At 36.1% G+C, this 17780-nt stretch overlaps 1 protein-coding gene across 1 annotated transcript; it reads right to left on the bottom strand.

Moving 5' to 3' along the window:
- Positions 1–2436: 2436 nt before the first annotated feature.
- On the bottom strand, positions 2437–3490 carry LOC123741793 (uncharacterized). The gene is made up of 2 exons (XM_082971025.1): positions 3487–3490; positions 2437–3392 (listed from the first exon to the last, which is right to left on the bottom strand). The coding sequence occupies exons 1-2, from the start codon at positions 3488–3490 to the stop codon at positions 2584–2586; spliced, it is 813 nt and encodes a 270-aa protein (XP_082827151.1). The 3' UTR covers positions 2437–2583.
- Positions 3491–17780: the final 14290 nt, after the last annotated feature.

The raw sequence follows: 17780 nt of genomic DNA, 5'->3' as shown, positions 1-17780 counted from the left end.
TATGAAATGTAGAGGATCACTACACTATAGTGGAACTATGATACAATTACATTATCATATGAAATGTTAAATGTAGAAGTATAATATATGAATATTGATATATTGAATTTGACTTGACCACGTCCAGAATGGACCACGTCCATTCTGTCAAAACACTAACACATGTTTTCTATCCAAGAGGAACATATTGATGGCAGTTGATGGCATTACAAAAACTGCATTACTTTTCATGTTTCAGTTCTACCTGCAGACAATAGACAATATAAAATCCATAGTTTTTTATAATTCAGTTTCCTTTTACTGTAAACCACTCTAGATTTTACTGTAAACCACTCTAGATTTTACTGTAAACCACTCTAGATTTTTGTGTTGAGTGTCGAATGTGTGCATTTTTGGCAACATACTGTGACGACCCTCCCACTCTGTCTGCCGAATTTTTTCTCTTTGTTTTCCTTAATAGGATGTCGGTGGGCGGAGCCTGGAGGGTCGTTAGCGAAATGGGACACACCTTGGCTCGGGTGTGTCCCGGGATAAATACCCCACTTCCCCATTCATTGAAGACTCTCTCCATGCATCATATTGTTTGGTTGTGGCATTTTTGTGTTTGTTTTGTTTGTTTGCTTTGGCACCATTCAAAATGAGTCATCTTTACTTTATAGAATGTACAGTAGAAACAAACAGGAAGTGACAGAATTGCTTCAGTAAAAGCTTTTTTAGCAACCTGAAATTGCTGCCAGTGATCAACAACAAATCCAACATACATGGCCTTTGGTTCCAAATGTGTAAAAATAAAACACAATTACAGTAAAGAAAAAAAAAACACAAAAATGCACAGTCCTGTTCTAATCTATACAATCTTCAGCATTTGGCCACATGCTAGGTGCCTTACATATGAAACAGCCTACAAGGCAACATCCTCTGAGGCTGCTATTGAATCTGATCATCCTGTCAGGAATAGAGCTAGACGGGCTAACGAGCTAGACGTGCTAACGAGCTAGACGTGCTAACGAGCTAGACGTGCTAACGAGCTAGACGTGTTAAAGTCCAACCTCAAAACATAAATGGAAAAACCAAAGCCTGTAACACCTTAAGACAACAAATATATCCTACATTTCTTTTGGACAAATTTGCTCACCACCAACAGAAAACAACTTCCATTTCACATTATAATCAACTACAATGCTTCACCTTCACCAATAAAACATGGTGTCTACTGGCTGTCAACAATTAAAAACAAGAAAAAACACGTATTTCTAAATAATAATATACAATAGTATTATTTGTTTCTCCTTTTTCTTTCTATAGAATCCTAAAACTCACTAGCTTCTAGAACACTCATCTTCCTAAATCCCACTAGCTTCTAGAACACTCGTCTTCCTAAATCCCACTAGCTTCTAGAACACTCGTCTTCCTAAAACTCACTAAATTCTAGAACTCTCATCTTTCTAAATCCCACTAGCTTCTAGAACTCTCGTCTTCCTAAATCCCACTAGCTTCTAGAACACTCGTCTTCCTAAATCCCACTAGCTTCTAGAACACTCGTCTTCCTAAAACTCACTAAATTCTAGAACTCTCCTCTTTCTAAATCCCACTAGCTTCTAGAACTCTCGTCCCCTTGGAACGAGCCCAAACAAAACTCATCTCCAATACGGAAAAACATGCAGCCAAAATAAATAAAGATCCATAGCAACGCACTGGCTAAACGCAAAACACAAATCTTATATCCATTTGGGGGGAAATCAGGTTGAATCTGCTCTTGAAACTAACACAACAAAACAAAAAACACATGGAAATGGAGATATATTTTACCTCACTGATTAGAGGACAACCTGAAGAAGACAGTCAGCTACATTTTGGACTGATGCATTTAAATGTAGGGGTCCCTAAACAAAGGAACACAACACTTATTTGTCATAACTCATCGATATCATGTTGAAATCATTTGGGTGAGAGGAGGGAGATGAGGTTGCACGTCCTGTTAAAACTAACAGCTCAAAAACCACATGGAATCTGGGAATAATGTGTACATCCCTGGTTAGAGGACAATTTGTAGAAAACAGCTAGCTACATTTTGAAGTGTTGAATTTTGATTCCAGTGGGTCACCAACATGGTAAGTGTAACACAACTCTTTTTGTGTTAGTCACTTTTTGTTAAATCACATAAATAGTAACTCTTCCATTTCAGAGCCTGGATTTTCCCCCTGAGGCTAATATCCATATCATGCTGAAATCAATAGAACAGGGGACAAACGTTTAGGGTTCTACATTGTGACATCACTAAAATACTCCTACTACAATGTTAAAACATTCTACATTGTGACATTATTTCATTATCATGAAACAACTCCTTCATGTATTTTCTGATGTTTGATCAGATAACTTTTATCAGAGTATGTCTTCCCACATTGAGTACAGCTATAAGGATTATGTCCTGTGTGTGTTCTCTGGTGCAAAGTCAGCTGGCTAGATGTAGTAAAACTCTTCCCACATTGACTACAGTTATAAGGTTTCTCTCCTGTGTGTGTTCTCTGGTGTGTCGTCAGACATCCAGATGTACCAAAACTCTTCCCACATTGATCACATTTAAAATCTTTTCTCTCCTGTGTGTGTTCTCTGGTGTACTATCAGGCTGTTTAGCTGATTAAAACTCTTCCCACATTGATTACAGCTATATGGTTTCTCTCCTGTGTGTATTCTCTGATGTGATTTCAGGTTTTGTAGCCGAATAAAACTCTTCCCACATTGATCACAGCCATAAGGTTTCTCTCCTGTGTGTGTTCTCTGGTGTATAGTTAGATAGCTAGATGTAGTAAAACTCTTCCCACATTGACTACAGCTATAAGGTTTATCTCCTGTGTGTGTCCGTTGGTGTACTATCAGGCTGTTTAGCTGAGTAAAACTCTTCCCACATTGACTACAGCTATAAGGTTTCTCTCCTGTGTGTCCCCGCTGGTGTACTATCCGGTTGCTTAGCTGAGTAAAACTCTTCCCACATTGACTACAGCTATAAGGTTTCTCTCCTGTGTGTCCCCGCTGGTGTACTATCCGGTTGCTTAGCTGAGTAAATCTCTTCCCACATTGATCACAGCCGTAAGGTTTCTCTCCTGTGTGTGTTCTCTGGTGTATTGTTAGATAGCTAGATGTAGTAAAACTCTTCCCACATTGATCACAGCTATAAGATTTCTCTCCTGTGTGAATTCTTTGATGTATTTTAAGGTTTGATGAAGAGTTGAATCTTTTCCCACAGTCAGAGCAGCAGTGAGTTCTCTTCCCTGTGGATCTCTGCTGGTGTTTCTTGAGGAGTTCTGATATGGAGAGACTCCTCTCTGCCTCGTCAGCATCATGATGTTGTTGAGGCTCCACAGAGGATCCACGAAAGTCCCGTCTCTCTCCTGTGTGAACAACAAAGTCAGACAGATGGTTAAAGGCCCACAACAGCAGAAATCCACTATTTATTTGAGGTAAAGGGTGATGTCCAGAGCGTACCCATGAAACTGTACAACAATTGTCATCTGTTAAATTTGAAAATTAAGACAGTCAAGATAGCAACAATAGTCATATTTTGTCTTGTTTTCACATTAGTAGTAACATCGATGATTGTAGGCTAGAAATAAGTTATTCAAGTTGTTGAAACTCTAAGCAGTGTGCCAGACAACTTTTGGTCTCCAATATTGGCCCCTTTCTGTGTTTGCTAAAATTGCAGCACGAGGGCAATTTGATTGCAGAAACTCCTCCCTGCTAATGAGGAAACCACTAGTTATGGATGTAGTATATCTGGTAATGAGGAAACTACTGGTTATGGATGTAGTATATCTGGTAATGAGGAAACCACTAGTTATGGATGTAGTATATCTGGTAATGAGGAGACCACTAGTTATGGATGTAGTATATCTGGTAATGAGGAAACCACTAGTTATGGATGTAGTATATCTGGTAATGAGGAAACCACTAGTTATGGATGTAGTATATCTGGTAATGAGGAAACCACTAGTTATGGATGTAGTATATCTGCTAATGAGGAAACCACTAGTTATGGATGTAGTATATCTGGTAATGAGGAAACCACTAGTTATGGATGTAGTATATCTGGTAATGAGGAAACCACTAGTTATGGATGTAGTATATCTGGTAATGAGGAAACCACTAGTTATGGATGTAGTATATCTGCTAATGAGGAAACCACTAGTTATGGATGTAGTATATCTGGTAATGAGGAAACCACTAGTTATGGATGTAGTATATCTGCTAATGAGGAAACCACTAGTTATGGATGTAGTATATCTGGTAATGAGGAAACCACTAGTTATGGATGTAGTATATCTGCTAATGAGGAAACCACTAGTTATGGATGTAGTATATCTGGTAATGAGGAAACCACTAGTTATGGATGTAGTATATCTGGTAATGAGGAAACCACTAGTTATGGATGTAGTATATCTGGTAATGAGGAAACCACTAGTTATGGATGTAGTATATCTGCTAATGAGGAAACCACTAGTTATGGATGTAGTATATCTGGTAATGAGGAAACCACTAGTTATGGATGTAGTATATCTGGTAATGAGGAAACCACTAGTTATGGATGTAGTATATCTGGTAATGAGGAAACCACTAGTTATGGATGTAGTATATCTGGTAATGAGGAAACCACTAGTTATGGATGTAGTATATCTGGTAATGAGGAAACCACTAGTTATGGATGTAGTATATCTGCTAATGAGGAAACCACTAGTTATGGATGTAGTATATCTGGTAATGAGGAAACCACTAGTTATGGATGTAGTATATCTGCTAATGAGGAAACCACTAGTTATGGATGTAGTATATCTGGTAATGAGGAAACCACTAGTTATGGATGTAGTATATCTGGTAATGAGGAAACCACTAGTTATGGATGTAGTATATCTGCTAATGAGGAAACCACTAGTTATGGATGTAGTATATCTGGTAATGAGGAAACCACTAGTTATGTATGTAGTATATCTGGTAATGAGGAAACCACTAGTTATGGATGTAGTATATCTGCTAATGAGGAAACCACTAGTTATGGATGTAGTATATCTGCTAATGAGGAAACCACTAGTTATGGATGTAGTATATCTGGTAATGAGGAAACCACTAGTTATGGATGTACTATATCTGCCTGGAGCAAAAATGGTGAGCAAAGATTTTAGTTTTTCACAATGTATTCTGAATGTGAATGGGGGAAACTCAGGGGAGTAACCTCCATTTCCAGGTTGATGATGAGTTCATTTCACACTACTTTGGATTATAATTGTAAGGCTCGTTTTAATGTTCTATTTAATATAATGTTTGTGTCATCATCACAAATCAACCACTTTGTACTTAAAAAACACTTCAACCAGTAAAATGCTCTTTGGCTTTTCCATCAGCCTGACAATGAGGGTTTGTACAGTGTTTGCCAAATTGGCCCATAACTTCACCTAACAACAAACATACCTATGTAATGAACGAAGAAGCACTTTGGTTGTTGTTGCATGACATACATAGTGTCCTCTAGGACCTATAACAATAACATAGACCTACTGTAGGACCCATAACAACAACATAGACCTACTGTAGGACCCATAACTTCACCTAACAACATAGACCTACTGTAGGACCCATAACTTCACCTAACAATAACATAGTCCTACTGTAGGACCCATAACTTCACCTAACAATAACATAGACCTACTGTAGGACCCATAACTTCACCTAACAACAACATAGACCTACTGTAGGACCCATAACTTCACCTAACAACAACATAGTCCTACTGTAGGACCCATAACTTCACCTAACAATAACATAGACCTACTGTAGGACCCATAACTTCACCTAACAATAACATAGACCTACTGTAGGACCCATAACTTCACCTAACAATAACGTAGACCTACTGTAGGACCCATAACTTCACCTAACAACAACATAGACCTAGGACTATAAATAATTTAATATTTTAGGTGAAACATGGAAACTAAAATGTCTTTGTCATGACATTTCATAACCTGATCACCAGATAATTTTGTGAATAATCCCACTAGGCTACTCTGTAATGTGTTGTCATTCTAAATGTCCTGAATATAGGAAAATAGCTCTGTGTGTTGTACAATAGCCTATCCATCAAGGAACAGTTCTCTACACATTATGAGCGAAGTATCTCTGTGTCCAGACAGACTAATGAGACCCTACAGTAAATCAAGCAGACAATAACACATTATAAACATCCATTTGTTAGGGATGTTGGATCCAACGTGGAGCACGGCATAACTGTCTTTACCAGAGTAATGAATGAAGAAGCACTTTGGTTGTTGTTGCATGTCGTGATGTTTGTCATGTGACTGTCATTCAGAAAATGATTTCCTGGATCAGCTGATGATAGTTGAACATGTGACTGTAACTAAACAGCTACAGTATTAAGAATTATGTGTAATTATTGAAGAACGACGTTAATGACAGTATCCATTTGGGTGTTGTCAATAAAGTTAAGGTGACACTCGGTTAGAACCATTGGATTTAGCAAACTCTGAAATGATTTAGGATTTCTGTGCCCATGAAAACTGTTTTTCCAGCGTAACATAAGGAGACACTAAATGTTACGTAGTTAGAGAGCATTTCAGAGATCTGAATACAAAAAACTGTCCTAACAGGACAATAACCTAAACCACAAGGCCAAATCTACACTGGAGGAGCTTACCAAGATGACATTGAATGTTCCTGAGTGGCCTAGTTACAGTTTGGACTTAAATAGTCTTGAAAGTCTATAGCAAGACTTGAAAATGGCTTTCTAGCAATGATCAACAACATACTTGACAGAACAGGAAGGATTTTAAAAAGAATAATGAATATTCACATGAAGATCAGCCTCCTATTGGATGACATCACGACTTCCCATCAAGCCAACTCCTTGAAGGCCTTACTATGACATCACTCACTCCTTCTAGTTTGCAGTTGTTAAAAAAACACTATTTTGCTCAAAACATGTATTTGTTTCCCTTTAGTGTGTTTATACTTTACTGTATTTATATATCACTTTTCAACAGGAAAAGTTTAAAAATCCCTGGAGGACTTCATGGACAATTCATACAGTACAAAAACATATTTGAGTGTAGAATGCCCTTTTAAAAATCACACATTAGTTCAACAACTGCAGAGTTTGTGTCCCTGTTTTATTAGATAGTACTCACTGTATTTACTGGTGTTAACCAGATCAATGTCCCTGTTTTATTAGATAGTACTCACTGTATTTACTGGTGTTAATCAGATCAATGTCCCTGTTTTATTAGATAGTACTCACTGTATTTACTGGTGTTAATCAGATCAATGTCCCTGTTTTATTAGATAGTACTCACTGTATTTACTGGTGTTAATCAGATCAATGTCCCTGTTTTATTAGATAGTACTCACTGTATTTACTGGTGTTAATCAGATCAATGTCCCTGTTTTATTAGATAGTACTCACTGTATTTACTGGTGTTAATCAGATCAATGTTCCTGTTTTATTAGATAGTACTCACTGTATTTACTGGTGTTAATCAGATCAATGTCCCTGTTTTATTAGATAGTACTCACTGTATTTACTGGTGTTAATCAGATCAATGTCCCTGTTTTATAAGATATTACTCACTGTATTTACTGGTGTTAATCAGATCAATGTTCCTGTTTTATTAGATAGTACTCACTGTATTTACTGGTGTTAATCAGTTCTCCAGTCTTCTATTCTTCGTCCTCCTCTAATGTGACAGTAATCTCCCCCTCTTCATCCTTCATTCCAAAAACGTCTTCATCTTCTTTCACTTCATCCTCCACTCCAAAAACTGCATCTTCCTCCTCTTCTTTCACAGTAACATCCTCCTCTTCTTTCACTATAACGTCTTTCTCTTCTTTTTTCACGGTAACAGCCTCCTCCTCCTCCTCCTCTTTCACGAGAGCTTCTTTCTCCGTCCAGCAGACCTCCTCTTCTTTAGCAGGAGGAGAGTAGCTTAGTGAACTCATGGTCGGGGATGTTAGCTAGCTAGCTATCATGAGCGACTAGGCTAGTGCTAACTTAACCAGCCAGCTAGTTGACTTACAACGTAAATATTAAATTAAATGGGGTAGCTAGTTGTTTCCACATAAGTATGTTTAAATCATAGTGACAAATAAACCACGAAATTGTCTAAAGAACTTGAATGTTCCGACTTTGTCGGCTAGCGAGCTACCGAGGTGGCTGCAGTTGTTGAAGAGTTCCGTCCACTAGATTATACGTCACACTAGAAACATCGCCTGAAAGACACATATCGCCATCTGCTGTCTGGAGGGAGGAAACGCAGTTGAGGAGGGAAAACTATTTTTATTCTTCATTGAATTATAATATTATAAAGCAGTTTAGGGAAACGTTTTTTTCCTCTCCATTAAATATTAATATTATATCAACACGTACAAAGAGCAACAAGTGTTGTTTGATTAGTTCATTTTTTTATGAGAATTTAAAACAAACTACATCTACTACACATCTGTATTTCTGATTCAGTCAAATAACTAGATATCAAAAATAAGCACCTAGTTATTGATACCCTTGAAAAAGATGAGCAAAAATTACTGTAAAAAATAAATAAATAAACTTTACCCACTACCAGGATATTTTACCCCAAAACCTGGTTACCTCTCTGCTAGGAGGCTGAAACTTGGCCATAAGTGGATCTTCCAGCAAGACACATCAACATCCACAAAGAAATGGTTAATTAGGCACAAAATCAACATTTTCAATTGCCATCTCAGTCTTCAGACTCATAAAACATTTCAGTGTCATTATCCTCCCAAGGGGAGGGTGCTGGAGTATTGAAAACATGGGTGGCAATAATTCAGACCCTACCTTTTGAGAATTACATGTTAAATTAAATCTATTTTTCTGAACAATTGTATTAGTTTAAAATAATATAGGACTTGCTATAGGACTAGGTCTATACTGCTCCTACATGGTGTAACAATACATCATGTAGATGTATATAATGAACAGACTAGGTCTATACTGCTCCTACATGGTGTAACAATACATAATGTAGATGTATATAATGAACAGACTAGGTCTATACTGCTCCTATATGGTGTAACAATACATCATGTAGATGTATATAATGAACAGACTAGGTCTATACTGCTCCTACATGGTGTAACAATACATCATGTAGATGTATATAATGAACAGACTAGGTCTATACTGCTCCTACATGGACTAACAATACATCATGTAGATGTATATAATGAACAGACTAGGTCTATACTGCTCCTACATGGTGTAACAATACATCATGTAGATGTATATAATGAACAGACTAGGTCTATACTGCTCCTACATGGTGTAACAATACATCATGTAGATGTATATAATGAACAGACTAGGTCTATACTGCTCCTACATGGTGTAACAATACATCATGTAGATATATACTACCGTTCAAAAGCTATGGGTCACTTAGAAATGTCCTTGTTTTTTTAAAGAAAGCACATTTTTCATCCTTTAAAATAATAATAAAATGTATCAGAAATACAGTGTAGACATTGTTAATGTTGTAAAAAAATTAACAAACAAAAAAATTAAACAAATTCACCTTTATTTAACCAGGTAGGCCAGTTGAGAACAAGTCCTTTATTTAACCAGGTAGGCCAGTTGAGAACAAGTTCTCATTTTCATCTGCGACCTGGCCAAGATAAAGCAAAGCAGTGCGACACAAACAACAACTTGTTCTTTATCAAAGCTTTTGTAAACAGTGTTGTTGCATAACAATCAGGCAGTAGAACAACAATAATCATCACCCTCTTGACCAATCTACCCTCCCCTTAACATTGGGTTGATTCAGACCCTGTCAGTGTACCAGGTGGACATTGGGTTTGATTCAGACCCTGCCAGTGTACCAGGTGGACATTGGGTTTGATTCAGACCCTGTCAGTGTACCAGGTGGACATTGGGTTTGATTCAGACCCTGCCAGCATGGCCAGAAATGTATTCCAAGGTCAGTAACTTATAACCACAGAACCACCCCAGACCTTTCATGGATGACTAAAAACACCTAAGTATTAGATTTACTGTCATGGTCTAGTACGTCACTGCATCAGACACCAGTCACAATGCTGGCTGAGGTACTAGTAAAACATGACATATTATTTCCTAACCATTCACAATGCTGGCTGAGGTACGAGTAAAACATGACATATTATTTCCTAACCATTCACAATGCTGGCTGAGGTACTAGTAAAACATGACATATTATTTCCTAACCATTCACAATGCTGGCTGAGGTACGAGTAAAACATGACATATTATTTCCTAACCATTCACAATGCTGGCTGAGGTACGAGTAAAACATGACATATTATTTCCTAACCATTCACAATGCTGGCTGAGGTACAAGTAAAACATGACATATTATTTCCTAATTGTAAAAAAAATCCCCACTCCTTAATCAACTAGTCTCTCTCTGTTTAACCAGAATAACATGAGTTGTGTCCTTCAAACTGTTAGTCCATAATCATATTCAGCTACTTAGATGTCATGTATTGTCATGTTCTCTATAATGAAACATCACCACTGTAGATGTCATGTATTGTTATGTTCTCTATAATGAAACATCACCACTGTAGATGTCATGTATTGTTATGTTATGTTCTCTATAATGAAACATCACCACTGTAGATGTCATGTATTGTTATGTCATGTTCTCTATAATGAAACATCACCACTGTAGATGTCATGTATTGTTATGTCATGTTCTCTATAATGAAACATCACCACTGTAGATGTCATGTATTGTCATGTTATGTTCTCTATAATGAAACATCACCACTGTAGATGTCATGTATTGTCATGTTATGTTCTCTATAATGAAACATCACCACTGTAGATGTCATGTATTGTTATGTTATGTTCTCTATAATGAAACATCACCACTGTAGATGTCATGTATTGTTATGTTCTCTATAATGAAACATCACCACTGTAGATGTCATGTATTGTTATGTTATGTTCTCTATAATGAAACATCACCACTGTAGATGTCATGTATTGTTATGTTATGTTCTCTATAATGAAACATCACCACTGTAGATGTCATGTATTGTTATGTTCTCTATAATGAAACATCACCACTGTAGATGTCATGTATTGTCATGTTCTCTATAATGAAACATCACCACTGTAGATGTCATGTATTGTCATGTTATGTTCTCTATAATGAAACATCACCACTGTAGATGTCATGTATTGTCATGTTCTCTATAATGAAACATCACCACTGTAGATGTCATGTATTGTTATGTTCTCTATAATGAAACATCACCACTGTAGATGTCATGTATTGTCATGTTCTCTATAATGAAACATCACCACTGTAGATGTCATGTATTGTCATGTTCTCTATAATGAAACATCACCACTGTAGATGTCATGTATTGTTATGTCATGTTCTCTATAATGAAACATCACCACTGTAGATGTCATGTATTGTTATGTCATGTTCTCTATAATGAAACATCACCACTGTAGATGTCATGTATTGTCATGTTCTCTATAATGAAACATCACCACTGTAGATGTCATGTATTGTTATGTTCTCTATAATGAAACATCACCACTGTAGATGTCATGTATTGTTATGTTATGTTCTCTATAATGAAACATCACCACTGTAGATGTCATGTATTGTCATGTCATGTTCTCTATAATGAAACATCACCACTGTAGATGTCATGTATTGTCATGTCATGTTCTCTATAATGAAACATCACCACTGTAGATGTCATGTATTGTCATGTTCTCTATAATGAAACATCACCACTGTAGATGTCATGTATTGTTATGTTCTCTATAATGAAACATCACCACTGTAGATGTCATGTATTGTCATGTTCTCTATAATGAAACATCACCACTGTAGATGTCATGTATTGTTATGTCATGTTCTCTATAATGAAACATCACCACTGTAGATGTCATGTATTGTCATGTTATGTTCTCTATAATGAAACATCACCACTGTAGATGTCATGTATTGTCATGTCATGTTCTCTATAATGAAACATCACCACTGTAGATGTCATGTATTGTCATGTTCTCTATAATGAAACATCACCACTGTAGATGTCATGTATTGTTATGTTATGTTCTCTATAATGAAACATCACCACTGTAGATGTCATGTATTGTTATGTTCTCTATAATGAAACATCACCACTGTAGATGTCATGTATTGTTATGTCATGTTCTCTATAATGAAACATCACCACTGTAGATGTCATGTATTGTCATGTTATGTTCTCTATAATGAAACATCACCACTGTAGATGTCATGTATTGTTATGTTCTCTATAATGAAACATCACCACTGTAGATGTCATGTATTGTTATGTTCTCTATAATGAAACATCACCACTGTAGATGTCATGTATTGTTATGTTATGTTCTCTATAATGAAACATCACCACTGTAGATGTCATGTATTGTCATGTCATGTTCTCTATAATGAAACATCACCACTGTAGATGTCATGTATTGTTATGTTCTCTATAATGAAACATCACCACTGTAGATGTCATGTATTGTCATGTCATGTTCTCTATAATGAAACATCACCACTGTAGATGTCATGTATTGTCATGTTATGTTCTCTATAATGAAACATCACCACTGTAGATGTCATGTATTGTTATGTCATGTTCTTTATAATGAAACATCACCACTGTAGATGTCATGTATTGTTATGTTCTCTATAATGAAACATCACCACTGTAGATGTCATGTATTGTCATGTTGTCTATAATGAAACATCACCACTGTAGATGTCATGTATTGTTATGTTCTCTATAATGAAACATCACCACTGTAGATGTCATGTATTGTTATGTCATGTTCTCTATAATGAAACATCACCACTGTAGATGTCATGTATTGTTATGTTCTCTATAATGAAACATCACCACTGTAGATGTCATGTATTGTCATGTCATGTTCTCTATAATGAAACATCACCACTGTAGATGTCATGTATTGTTATGTTCTCTATAATGAAACATCACCACTGTAGATGTCATGTATTGTTATGTTATGTTCTCTATAATGAAACATCACCACTGTAGATGTCATGTATTGTTATGTTCTCTATAATGACACATCACCACTGTAGATGTCATGTATTGTTATGTCATGTTCTCTATAATGAAACATCACCACTGTAGATGTCATGTATTGTTATGTTCTCTATAATGAAACATCACCACTGTAGATGTCATGTATTGTTATGTTCTCTATAATGACACATCACCACTGTAGATGTCATGTATTGTCATGTTATGTTCTCTATAATGAAACATCACCACTGTAGATGTCATGTATTGTCATGTCATGTTCTCTATAATGAAACATCACCACTGTAGATGTCATGTATTGTTATGTCATGTTCTCTATAATGAAACATCACCACTGTAGATGTCATGTATTGTCATGTCATGTTCTCTATAATGAAACATCACCACTGTAGATGTCATGTATTGTCATGTTATGTTCTCTATAATGAAACATCACCACTGTAGATGTCATGTATTGTTATGTTATGTTCTCTATAATGAAACATCACCACTGTAGATGTCATGTATTGTCATGTTCTCTATAATGAAATATCACCACTGTAGATGTCATGTATTGTCATGTTCTCTATAATGAAACATCACCACTGTAGATGTCATGTATTGTCATGTTATGTTCTCTATAATGAAACATCACCACTGTAGATGTCATGTATTGTCATGTTATGTTCTCTATAATGAAACATCACCACTGTAGATGTCATGTATTGTTATGTCATGTTCTCTATAATGAAACATCACCACTGTAGATGTCATGTATTGTCATGTCATGTTCTCTATAATGAAACATCACCACTGTAGATGTCATGTATTGTCATGTTATGTTCTCTATAATGAAACATCACCACTGTAGATGTCATGTATTGTTATGTTCTCTATAATGAAACATCACCACTGTAGATGTCATGTATTGTTATGTCATGTTCTCTATAATGAAACATCACCACTGTAGATGTCATGTATTGTCATGTTATGTTCTCTATAATGAAACATCACCACTGTAGATGTCATGTATTGTCATGTCATGTTCTCTATAATGAAACATCACCACTGTAGATGTCATGTATTGTTATGTCATGTTCTCTATAATGAAACATCACCACTGTAGATGTCATGTATTGTCATGTTCTCTATAATGAAACATCACCACTGTAGATGTCATGTATTGTTATGTCATGTTCTCTATAATGAAACATCACCACTGTAGATGTCATGTATTGTTATGTTATGTTCTCTATAATGAAACATCACCACTGTAGATGTCATGTATTGTTATTGTTATGTTCTCTATAATGAAACATCACCACTGTAGATGTCATGTATTGTTATGTTATGTTCTCTATAATGAAACATCACCACTGTAGATGTCATGTATTGTCATGTTCTCTATAATGAAACATCACCACTGTAGATGTCATGTATTGTTATGTCATGTTCTCTATAATGAAACATCACCACTGTAGATGTCATGTATTGTTATGTTCTCTATAATGAAACATCACCACTGTAGATGTCATGTATTGTTATGTTATGTTCTCTATAATGAAACATCACCACTGTAGATGTCATGTATTGTCATGTTATGTTCTCTATAATGAAACATCACCACTGTAGATGTCATGTATTGTTATGTTATGTTCTCTATAATGAAACATCACCACTGTAGATGTCATGTATTGTCATGTCATGTTCTCTATAATGAAACATCACCACTGTAGATGTCATATATTGTCATGTCATGTTCTCTATAATGAAACATCACCACTGTAGATGTCATGTATTGTTATGTTCTCTATAATGAAACATCACCACTGTAGATGTCATGTATTGTCATGTTATGTTCTCTATAATGAAACATCACCACTGTAGATGTCATGTATTGTCATGTTATGTTCTCTATAATGAAACATCACCACTGTAGATGTCATGTATTGTCATGTTATGTTCTCTATAATGAAACATCACCACTGTAGATGTCATGTATTGTTATGTTCTCTATAATGAAACATCACCACTGTAGATGTCATGTATTGTTATGTCATGTTCTCTATAATGAAACATCACCACTGTAGATGTCATGTATTGTTATGTTCTCTATAATGAAACATCACCACTGTAGATGTCATGTATTGTTATGTTATGTTCTCTATAATGAAACATCACCACTGTAGATGTCATGTATTGTTATGTCATGTTCTCTATAATGAAACATCACCACTGTAGATGTCATGTATTGTCATGTCATGTTCTCTATAATGAAACATCACCACTGTAGATGTCATGTATTGTTATGTTATGTTCTCTATAATGAAACATCACCACTGTAGATGTCATGTATTGTTATGTCATGTTCTCTATAATGAAACATCACCACTGTAGATGTCATGTATTGTCATGTCATGTTCTCTATAATGAAACATCACCACTGTAGATGTCATGTATTGTTATGTTATGTTCTCTATAATGAAACATCACCACTGTAGATGTCATGTATTGTTATGTTATGTTCTCTATAATGAAACATCACCACTGTAGATGTCATGTATTGTCATGTTATGTTCTCTATAATGAAACATCACCACTGTAGATGTCATGTATTGTCATGTTATGTTCTCTATAATGAAACATCACCACTGTAGATGTCATGTATTGTCATGTTATGTTCTCTATAATGAAACATCACCACTGTAGATGTCATGTATTGTCATGTTATGTTCTCTATAATGAAACATTACCACTGTAGATGTCATGTATTGTCATGTTATGTTCTCTATAATGAAACATCACCAAGTGAAATAAAGTTGATCAGATATTCTTAATAGACATTAAATAAAAAATGGTTGTTCAGAAATCATTAATTATCATGTTGCTCTGATGAAATGAACTAAATATTTCACAATCATTACCACTGCTGATATTCACAGAGAATAATTACAAGGATCATATTTCACAATCATTCCCACTGCTGATATTCACAGAGAATAATTACAAGGATCATATTTCACAATCATTACCACTGCTGATATTCACAGAGAATAATTACAAGGATCATATTTCACAATCATTCCCACTGCTGATATTCACAGAGAATAATTACAAGGATCATATTTCACAATCATTCCCACTGCTGATATTCACAGAGAATAGTTACAAGGATCATATTTCTCAGCTGCATTGACCTGCAGACATCAGACACCACCTCTCCCTTATGCACATGTGACTGAAATGGAACCAATCACAAAAATCCCTGACACAGCTTTGATGGCCCAATAAAAACGAAACTGCACGTTTCTGCCAGCCAATGGGATAATTCCAGTGCAGTACATGTGTAGAGGGGTAATTCCAATTCAGGAAGTTCCTACCGTTTAACTTTTTGTCTGAACATTATAATATACATTTTACTCAACTGCGTTACCCACTCCAGTCAGCAGATGGCGGTGTGGGAATTTAAGGTAATGCTGTTGGTGTGACGTATAATGTAGTGGACGGAACGCTTCTTTCAACAGCAGCAACAGTTATTAAGCCTCCTCGGTAGCTTGCTAGACAAAATAGCCAAACCAATAAAGCTCTTTAGATGCTTTCGTGTATATTAGCCACTGTGTTTTAAACCCACTTCTGTCGTCTAGTTAGTTATCCGATTTAATTTCAAATTTACGGTGTTGTTGTTATTATTCAGCTAGCGGGCTGGTTAAGTTAGCATTAGCTTAGCTAGCTAACATCTCCGACCATGAGTTCACTGAGCTACTCTCCTGTTAAAGAAGAGGCCTGCTGGACGGAGAAAGAAGCTCTTGTGAAAGAGGAGGAGGAAGAGAAAGATGTTACAATACAAAAACAAGTGGAGGGTGAGGCTGTTACAGTGAAAGAAGAAGAGAAAGACGTTTCAGTAAAAGAAGAGGAAGATGCGTTCAGAGTGAAAGAGGAGGAGGATGTTACAGTAAAAGAAGAGGAGGAAGATGCAGTTTATGGAGTGGAAGAGGAGGGGGAGATGACTATCACATCGAAAAAGGAAGAAGAGGAGGAAACTGGATATCTGGGCCCGGTTTCCCAAAGGCATGTTAAGGCATCCAATGGTTTTAACGATGAACGGGCCCTGATAAACACTAGTAAGTACTGTCTTAAATACAGAGGCACAAACTCTGCAGTTGTTGAACTGATGTGTGGTGTTAAAGGGGAAATCTGCAATAGCTACATCCATATTGTGACTTTATAATTATTAATTTATAGCCATTGATTCTTGAAGAATATAACACATGCCTCATGAGCTTAGTTCAACTGTTGTACCCCATCAGAACCCCAAATAAGCTTTTTTTACTCCAATGTTTAGAAACAATGTAAATCAACACTGTATAGCCTCAACATGGTTAAAACTATAATGTTGATATCATGGATGGTCAGTCCTTGCATCCATAGGTCTATCTATGAATTTGAGAGTAGTTACATTTCTCCAGCCCCATCATCTTATTACCAAAACAGTGGTGGAATTACAGCTTTGTTGTTGTTTGGACTGCAGATTGGTTGATTGATTGTGTGGCTTTTTTAAAGGGGGACCTAGTTTTAAACATCAACTAAATGGCTGCCCAGAGGCTTGGTTTGGTGAACAGCTGAGGGATGGGGGAAGGAGAAGTGTAACCACTCTCAAATTCATAGGGACCTCGTCA

This window comes from Salmo salar, unplaced genomic scaffold (genome assembly GCF_965601325.2).
Source record: "Salmo salar unplaced genomic scaffold, fSalSal1 ptg000152l, whole genome shotgun sequence".
Classification (NCBI taxonomy): domain Eukaryota; kingdom Metazoa; phylum Chordata; class Actinopteri; order Salmoniformes; family Salmonidae; genus Salmo; species Salmo salar.
Note: the sequence above shows the minus strand (reverse complement) of the source record. Positions and strands in the feature narration are given on the sequence as shown.